The following is a 10,434-nucleotide window of genomic DNA, read 5'->3' on the forward strand; positions in this document are numbered from 1 at the left end:
TTCTTTGTCCTTCACATAACCCGAAGGCATCATTGCATGTAGTATTTGAAGTGATTCATACGGAGATAGTGTGGTAATTTAATAGCTAGGAGCTAAGGTGTCTCTACATACATGTATATGCAGTCCTGAGAGACTACCCAGTATCGTGTCGCGTTTCGGACCATTTGTTTTGAGGACATGTTTATAAATAATGCGGGGAAAGGTTGTATCAAAAGGTGAAATTAGATCCCAGCGTGTGTCCATTGAAAATTGACCGGAAATAGATCGATATTGGCCGCTTACCTGGTTTAAAGACGATCGGAAATTTGCTACTGTCAACACGTGTGTTTTTCAGCGTGTATATTACAGAGCTTATGACTAAGGGCATACAGGTGTGTCCACATACATGGTTGTTTATAGTGCATTTTGAATTAAATACAAAATGGCGATAGACCGAAAAATTTCTATCATCGGTTTAGTGGCAATCGTGGTGCTGGTTTTAGGCGGGATTCTTCATATAGTGGCGCTGGCCTCGCCGTACTGGCATCAGACATACGCTGACTTATATGGAGGGACTGCGCGTCTTCATATCGGAAATGCCGGACTGTGGGTGGAATGTATCTCGTGGAGAGGGGCCACAACGTGTATATCACCTGGAATATCTGACGAAGGTGAGATTGTGATATAATACTAACGTTTATGTACAAGAAATAGATCGATCAATATCTAGCTGTTTCAGCGCAATGGTTTGAAATCATTCATTTCACTTTCCCTTTGAAATGTGTATTATTCGTGAAATAGATATGAACTAGTTAGTCTGTTGTGATATAAGTGACAGGTGACAAAGAACTTGCCAGTTTTCAGTCGTTATTACATTATGTAACGCATTGTGTAGTTTATCAGTGAACCCCGGCGCCGACGATTGTACCAATTATTTTTTCTAAAATACAAAACTGAAAATGTCCCTTGGGGATCCGGGTTAGAATAGGTCCTCAGTACCCCCTTGCTTGTCGTAAGAGGCGACTAAATGGGGCGGTCCTTCGGATGAGGCAGCAAAAACCGAAGTCCCGTGTCACAGCTGGTGTGGCACGATAAAGATCCCTCCCTGCTCAACGGTCATTAGCGCCGAGCATAGGCCTAAATTTTGCAGCCCTTCACCGACAGTGGTGAAGTCTCCATATGAGTGAAATATTCTCGAGCGGGACGTTAAACAATATTCAATCAATCAATCAAAACCGAAAATTATTTGCTTTATCTACATGTATATCACTTTACGGGTAAATTAATTCCATTGCAGCCTGGATGGGCGCTACCCGGGCCATGGCGATCCTGGGCATGCTGGCCGGCAGCGGGGCCCTAGTGATGTTGGGGATGTATACATTTCTGAGATTGGACACCTGGAGTCGGATTCTCAAACTGTCAGTCATCGGAACCAGTATTACTGCAGGTTAGAACTCCCCTACTGAAAACAAACATCTTCTGAGTACTAGGAGTTCTCATGCGGAATAGAGAAATGGATACCACTGATGTCCTGACATGTATCGCCATATGCTAAAATCACAAACACACATTTCAATTTGAGCACAAGTGGCTAATGGGCTACACTGCTCATCTGAGTCACCTTGGCTCTGCTGTTCTACAACTAGAAGAATCTTAAAAATCTTTACCTTCTTTAATCCCATGATAAATTTTAACCCCATATTATAATAATAATGCCATATTTATATAGCACCCTTTTCATATACTATGTACGCTTAAAAATGCTTTACAATGCATATACATGTATATACCTTACTGTAGAATGTTATACACCAAAAACATAGAAAATAAATAAAACGTTAAAAAGCAATGATATAAAAGGCGTTATCACATGTAAACAGTCCGTAGCTGTACCTATCCTGATTGTACACATAAAACATGAAAACACAAGATACCATAAATATGCTAGATAAGAATAAACATCAGTTTCAGGGCGTATTAAAATAATGATAATGAAATACACACACACAGCATATAATGTCTCGGTTATAATAAAATAAAACATAAAAAAAAATTATAAAACATCACAAAATGGTACTCAAAAACTAAAAGACACAGTCAAAACAGACAAGATAATCTTGATGCACTGAAACAGCAAACACGAATGACTGAAATGATAGAAACCAGTCCTGGAAAACTTGATGGACAATGTGTTTTCAGTGACTTCTTGAACGCACACAGTGTTCTACAGTCCCTTACATCTTCTGGAGGGGTATTTCACAGTTTTGGAGCTATTGTTCTGAAACACCGACCCCCCGTAGGTAACGGTTCGACGTTTTGGAACAACTAGAGTGACCGATTGTTTTATAGACCCTAACCTAGTCCCGTGGGGGTTGTAACTTTACAGGACTTAACATCCACACTACATGGGGATGCCTCCATACCAATATGACTAACATGGCCTTTCTGTTCTACAGAAGATTTGTTTTAAAATGATTTTTAAAGATTTTAATATTCCCTCCCAAATCCCAGGGTCCATAAAATGCTTGCATATTATGATTTATTATGGTCCCGCTTCTCTTGAAATTAAGTATATTTTTTCTCTTTCAAATGTCCTGTATTTATTCTCGTGTAAAACTTTAGTCAACCCCAGTAAAATATGCATCTGCAGGTACATATCAATATTTTTAATCTGTGGTTTTTGTTAAGAAAGATTTCAAAGACTATTACATATATTCTCATGTAAAACATTTTCCTCTTACTGAAGTCTTTTCCTAGGCTATACTTTGAAGAAAATTTATTCTGCATGCTTGCATATTAATGAGACAAATTATGGCCCTGCTGATGTTGAGAAGATTTTTATCAACATTTTCCTCATATATTGTCATGTGGAATGTTCACCCTTACTGTGGCCCCACCTTACACCCCGGGGCCATGATCTGAATAAACTGAAATCTGCACTGTAGGAGAATATTTGAATAACCATGACCCTGTTAGTCTCGCAAAGATTTGTATATTTATATATTTTTTCTGATTATAAATGCTTATATAAAAATTTGTTCCCCATCTGTGGACAGTGGTCACATCGTACTGTAACCCACCCACCCCGGTTATGATTTTAAAACAATACAGTATCAACACTTCACCGCGAGTTATGTCCCTTTGCGGGGTCAGCCAAAGGTCAATCGGTGAAAAACCAAGTTTTCCTTCTTTATCTTACCAAATGTAAGATGTTATTACTTTGAATTTTAGCCAATACAAGTTAATGGGGTGCCCCAATCTGGGTCAATATTGTAGTTGACTGCAATTGATGGAAAAATAACAGATGTCAAAGCTACAGATAGGGAAATTACAAAGGCCAACGTAGGGAAATACGATTTTTATCCGGGAGATGGCGGACAAGAGACGTAACTTGCGCGAAGTGTTGATACGTGTATTAACATCTACACTACCAGAGGCAATAATTATATTGTATATCAATAATTACGTCCCTGTTGATCTTAAGAAAAAGATTTGTTTGATACATCCTCATGTTAAACTTTTATTCCCTATTGTACAATGTAGCCCCACCCTACCCCGGGGGACCGTGGTTTATTGTACAATGTAGCCCCACCCTACCCCGGGGGACTATTGTACAATGTAGCCCCACCCTACCCCGGGGGACCATGGTTTGTACAATGTAGCCCCACCCTACCCCGGGGGACTATTGTACAATGTAGCCCAACCCTACCCCGGGGGACCATGGTTTGAACATTTTTTATATGACTAATCGTGACACTGTTGCTCTTAATTATGACACTGAATAAAATTCATTAAAAAAAATTTGTCCTGTCTATTCCCATGTAAAACTGTGTTCTCCTACTGTGACCCCACTCTACGCCCTGGGACCACGGTTTAAACTACCTGAATCAGGGTTGGCAAAAAAGTGGTCAATATGAGTATTGACCGGGCCGGTGGTCAATACTGGTTAAAACCGGTCAATATTGTTTAATACTGGTCGATTGAAAATTATTTGGTCATTGTAGTCTGTGTTATTTATTTTAAGTGTTTAAGTGACCATTATGGTAAATACAGTACTGTAATTCATAACATGCACTATCAGTTTATAATATACTTATAAGTCATAATATTAAATAAATAATGTACAAATGACTGTTGAATTTGGGAAGATGTAAAAGTTTTTGTTCAAATTCCTTAGTTTAACAAGAACTACCTATAAGTATTGTTTCATCAATCTTCATTTTAACTGTTGAATAAACATTTGAGGGGGTTGGTTGGTGATGTTTTCATAACAATAACAGGCACACTGGTCCCAGCCTTTGCTTATTAACACCTGTCAACTCTGCTTCCTGTGCTCAGGTAATGTCCAGCTACCTTTTATTCTTAATCTGCCCAGGTACATGTATTAAGAGGTCTGTCGCCAATCGTCAAGCTATGCTATAGAACTGTGACCCTCTGATAGGTACTGAAGATATTTTGGTCAGTTTCAGCAAACCAAATATATTAAACGTATGAAATTAGATTTGATTATCTAATGAAAAATAGTAATCAACAATTGATCCATATAATGAAAAGACCTAATTTATTTTTATCTTTACAAGAAATGTACAAAAAATAGAAAAATGGACAATTTAAATCACAATTGACCAGTATTGACCACTTGGGGAGTATCGATCGGGACGGTTAAAACCACTGGTTAAAACCGGGGGCGGTTTTAACCGCCCAACCCTGCTGAAGATGCATGCGTATTAATCATGACCAATCTGGTTTTAGAAGAATATTTTTCCTACATATCCACATGTAAAACGTTGATTCCCCATTGTGACCCCACCCTACCCCAGGGACCAAGATTTGAATGATTTTCAATCTTCATTCATCAAGGATGCTTTCACAAACGTTTGATATTTTCTGGCCATGCAAGTAGTTCTCGAGGTTTAGATTTTAAACGACGTCACCATATTTTTACTATTTCTTGATTATCTTCCTTTCGAAGATGGTATGGATCTTTTAAACATCTGTGAACCCTCTTTACCCTAAGGTGTTTTATGACAAGTTTGGTTGAAATTGACTCTGGTTCGAGATAAAAAGTTGGAAATTCTTAGTTAACAGACAAACAGACGGGCAGACAGTTGCCGGACAACAGGTGATCAGAAAAGCTGACTTAGGCGAATGATGTTTCGAAACCTGTAGATAATTATGCCTTCATGCCATGCATTATAAGGGATGTTTTGCCTGACTAATTTTAATATCTTTCTTTAACTTCCATCACAATGGAGGGTGCAAGTATACTTGATGAACGTTGAGAAGGCAATGCTTGCTCTGAGGCAGTGAAATCATTGGAAACTCTGTATTCTCTTTGATTTACAAGAAGAATATTTATTCTCTGACTAAATCACATAATATTTATGGCTATGCACCTTTCCAACGGCCTTATTGCATACTTAACTGTCTCAAGATTGAAATCCACGAGGTCTTGTAAAGGTAAAATGAAAGAAAATAAATTTTGGGCATATAAAATGTAGCTAGTTGCACTGTAAATAGTATCACACAAGATTATGAACATTTTGTAATCGTAAATCTTATATATACACGAACTCCTAAATTGTTCAAATACCAGGATAACTTAGTACTACAAATGAAATGCATGTACATTCTACAAGTATTGGTTGTTTAATTTTCTCTTATTAAGGACATATTTGAATTTTAAAGTTAATAACAATTAAAGATTTCTTAAATCAACAAGTACCCAAACATTCGTTCTAATCATGTCTCTGATCTATGCTAATAATGGTATCGGAAGTGTTATTTTATCTTTCAGGCGTTTTGATACTGATAGGCGCTACGATTTATGGAGCCAGTGCCACAGATGGAAAATACCCGCCATCTACATTCGACATTACTGTAAGCAGACGAATAGTCTACACAATGTCTTGGGCGTTTGGACTGTCTATAACTGGCGCCATTTTATGCTTTGTTAGTGCAATACTCACAGGATTTGCCACGAAACCTAAACTATGATGCCATCTCTAGCTTAGTCTGGAACTGAAAATCTGTTATGCATTTTTTTATGCCCCCGAGATCGAAGATCAGGGGGCATATTGTTTTTGTCCTGTCTGTCATTCTGTCTGAAACATTAACCTTGATAATAACTTTTGAACAGTAAGTGATAGAGCTTTGATATTTCACATGAGTATTCCTTGTGTTTTTATGCCCCCGAGATCGAAGATCAGGGGGCATATTGTTTTTGTCCTATCTGTCATTCTGTCTGAAACATTAACCTTGATAATAACTTTTGAACAGTAAGTGATGGAGCTTTGATATTTCACATGAGTATTCCTTGTGTTTTTATGCCCCCGAGATCGAAGATCAGGGGGCATATTGTTTTTGTCCTGTCTGTCATTCTGTCTGAAACATTAACCTTGATAATAACTTTTGAACAGTAAGTGATAGAGCTTTGATATTTCACATGAGTATTCCTTGTGACAAGACCTTTCCGTGGGTACCAACAATTTTTACCTGTGACATTGACCTTGGAGTTTGACCTACTTTTTGAAAACTTTAACCTTGGTAATAACTTTTGAACAGTAAGAGATAGAGCTTTGATATTTCACATGAGTATTCCTTGTTACAAGATCTTTCCGTTGGTATTGAACCTTTTGACCTTGACATTTGACCTACTTTAAATTTTATTTTTACATTGGTCATAACTTCTAAATGATAAATATTAGAGCTTTCATATTGTACATGACCATTTCTTTTGACAAGATATTTGCCCATGTGACCTTGGCCATCTTCAGAATTGGCCATTATCGGGGGCATTTGTGTTTCACAAGCACATCTTGTTTAAAGAATGGATATTATTAGATATTTGGATTTAAAACCTTTTACAAGATATGTTTATGTTGTCTGTGTAGTTGTGTATGTATTTATATATGATTTTTAATAAATAGACCAATGTTACAATGTAGGTATTGTATCGTAATGTTTTTTCGGGGTCACGTGATCATTTAATTTAAACAGTATTTTATTATGGTAATTCATAATAGGATTGGACAGCAGGCACTGCCTATATAATCATCTCCGTAGACATCAGGCACTGCCTATATAAGTAATCTCCGTAGACATCAGGCACTGTCTATATAAGTCCTCTCCGTAGACATCAACCACTGCCTATTTAAGTCCTCTCTGTAGAAGGCACTGCCTATATAAGTCCTCTCCGTAGACATCAGGCACTGCCTATATAAGTCCTCTCCGTAGACATCAGGTACTGTCTATATAAGTCCTCTCCGTAGACATCAGGTACTGCCTATATAAGTCATCTCCGTAGACATCAGACACTGCCTATATAAGTCCTCTCCGTAGACATCAGGCACTGCCTATATAAGTCCTCTCCGTAGACATCAGGCACTGCCTATATAAGTCCTCTCCGTAGACATCAGGCACTACCTATATAAGTCTTCTCCGTAGACATCAGACACTGCCTATATAAGTCCTCTCCGTAGAAGACACTGCCTATATAAGTCCTCTCCGTAGACATCAGGCACTGCCTATATAAGTCCTCTCCGTAGACATCAGGCACTGCCTATATAAGTAATCTCCGTAGACATCAGGCACTGTCTATATAAGTCCTCTCCGTAGACATCAGGCACTGCCTATTTAAGTCCTCTCTGTAGAAGACACTGCCTATATAAGTCCTCTCCGTAGACAACAGACACTGCCTATATAAGTCCTCTCCGTAGAAAGCAGGCACTGCCTATATAAGTAATCTTCATAGACAACAAGCACTGTCTATATAAGTCCTCTCCGTAGACATCAGGCACTGTCTATTTAAGTCCTCTCCGTAGACATCAGACACTGCCTATATAAGTCCTCTCCGTAGAAGACACTGCCTATATAAGTCCTCTCCGTAGACATCATGCACTGTCTATATAAGTCCTCTCCGTAGACATCAGGCACTGTTTATATAAGTCCTCTCCGTAGACATCAGGCACTGTCTATATAAGTCCTCTCCGTAGAAGGCACTGCCTATATAAGTCGTCTCCGTAGACAACAGGCACTGCCTATATAAGTCCTCTCCGTAGAAAGCAGGCACTGCCTATATAAGTCATCTCCATAGACAGCAAGTACTGTCTATATAAGTCCTCTCCGTAGAAAGGAGGCACTGCCTATATAAGTCCTCTCCGTAGACAGCAGCCACTGCCTATATAAGTCATCTCCATAGACAGCAGGCACTGTCTATATAAGTCCTCTCCGTAGACATCAGGCACTGCCTATATAAGTCCTCTCCGTAGACATCAGGCACTGCCTATATAAGTCCTCTCCGTAGACATCAGACACTGCCTATATAAGTCCTCTAAGTAGAAGACACTGCCTATATAAGTCCTCTCCGTAGACATCAGGCACTGCCTATATAAGTCCTCTCCGTAGACATCAGGCACTGCCTATATAAGTAATCTCCGTAGACATCAGGCACTGTCTATATAAGTCCTCTCCGTAGACATCAGGCACTGCCTATTTAAGTCCTCTCTGTAGAAGACACTGCCTATATAAGTCCTCTCCGTAGACAACAGGCACTGCCTATATAAGTCCTCTCCGTAGAAAGCAGGCACTGCCTATATAAGTCATCTCCATAGACAACAAGCACTGTCTATATAAATCCTCTCCGTAGACATCAGGCACTGTCTATTTAAGTCCTCTCCGTAGACATCAGACACTGCCTATATAAGTCCTCTCCGTAGAAGACACTGCCTATATAAGTCCTCTCCGTAGACATCAGGCACTGTCTATATAAGTCCTCTCCGTAGACATCAGGCACTGTCTATATAAGTCCTCTCCGTATACATCAGGCACTGTCTATATAAGTCCTCTCCGTAGAAGGCACTGCCTATATAAGTCGTCTCCGTAGACAACAGGCACTGCCTATATAAGTCCTATCCGTAGAAAGCAGGCACTGCCTATATAAGTCATCTCCATAGACAGCAAGCACTGTCTATATAAGTCCTCTCCGTAGAAAGGAGGCACTGCCTATATAAGCCTCTCCGTAGACAGCAGGCACTGCCTATATAAGTCATCTCCATAGACAGCAGGCACTGTCTATATAAGTCCTCTCCGTAGACATCAGGCACTGCCTATATAAGTCCTCTCCGTAGACATCAGGCACTGCCTATATAAGTCCTCTCCGTAGACATCAGGCACTGTCTGTATAAGTCCTCTCCGTAGACATCAGGCACTGCCTATATAAATAATCTCCGTAGAAGGCACTGCCTATATAAGTCCTCTCTGTAGACATCAGGCACTGTCTATATAAGTCCTCTCCGTAGAAGGCACTGCCTATATAAGTCCTCTCCGTAGACATCAGGCACTGCCTATATAAGTCCTCTCCGTAGACATCAGGCACTGCCTATATAGGTCCTCTCCGTAGACAGCAGGCACTGCCTATATAAGTCCTCTCCGTAGACATCAGGCACTGCCTATATAAGTCCTCTCCGTAGACAGCAGGCACTGCCTATGTAAGTCCTCTCCGTAGACAGCAGGCACTGCCTATATAAGTCCTCTCCGTAGACATCAGGCACTGCCTATGTAAGTCCTCTCCGTAGACAGCAGGCACTGCCTATATAAGTCCTCTCCGTAGACATCAGGCACTGTCTATATAAGTCCTCTCCGTAGAAGGCACTGTCTATATAAGTCCTCTCCGTAGACATCAGACACTGCCTATATAAGTCCTCTCCGTAGAAGGCACTGCCTATATAAGTCATCTCCGTAGACATCAGACACTGCCTATATAAGTCCTCTCCGTAGACATCAGGCACTGCCTATATAAGTCCTCTCCGTAGACATTAGGCACTGCCTATATAAGTCCTCTCCATAGACATCAGGCACTGCCTATATAAGTCCTCTCCGTAGAAGGCACTGCCTATATAAGTCCTCTCCATAGACATCAGGCACTGCCTATATAAGTCCTCTCTGTAGAAAGTACATGGTCATACAAACTTTAGAATACATAAATACAGTGTTACACAAAGGATATAATGATTTGAACATTGCAATAATATAGGTGATTTATGACACAGCAGCTTGTAATCAATTCTACTATAATATTGTATGGAATTAATAAACAGTTTACACTTTAACTGTAGGTATAAATATATATTATAATCAGAAGATACAAAATAGGAAAAATACATTGTAAACACGGAAAGAAAGAAAATTGGATATTGGTTCTATGATAATAAACAGAATAAAATGAAATTGTTTACACAAGTCTCTTCATAGACAGAATAAATTCAAGCACAATTTTAAATTCTGCAATATTTTGATTGAATGTAAGATTGTTATCTCCATTAAAAATAAGATCAATGGATAACTGTAACGGCAATTGCAAATTACTAAAACTTCGGATTAGTTTCTGTCTATGTAAATTGTATTTTGTACAATTCATGAAGAAGTTTCAGAAATATTTCCACACATCACATATTT

General features: G+C 39.2%; 1 protein-coding gene across 1 annotated transcript; it reads left to right on the forward strand.

Moving 5' to 3' along the window:
• The first annotated feature begins 3 nt into the window (after nt 1-3).
• Nucleotides 4-6,925, forward strand: LOC125646017 (uncharacterized). Its single transcript, XM_048872127.2, has 3 exons — nt 4-650; nt 1,277-1,426; nt 5,777-6,925. The coding sequence occupies exons 1-3, from the start codon at nt 422-424 to the stop codon at nt 5,974-5,976; spliced, it is 579 nt and encodes a 192-aa protein (XP_048728084.1). The 5' UTR covers nt 4-421; the 3' UTR covers nt 5,977-6,925.
• Nucleotides 6,926-10,434: the final 3,509 nt, after the last annotated feature.

This window comes from Ostrea edulis, chromosome 6, assembly GCF_947568905.1.
Source record: "Ostrea edulis chromosome 6, xbOstEdul1.1, whole genome shotgun sequence".
Taxonomy (NCBI): domain Eukaryota; kingdom Metazoa; phylum Mollusca; class Bivalvia; order Ostreida; family Ostreidae; genus Ostrea; species Ostrea edulis.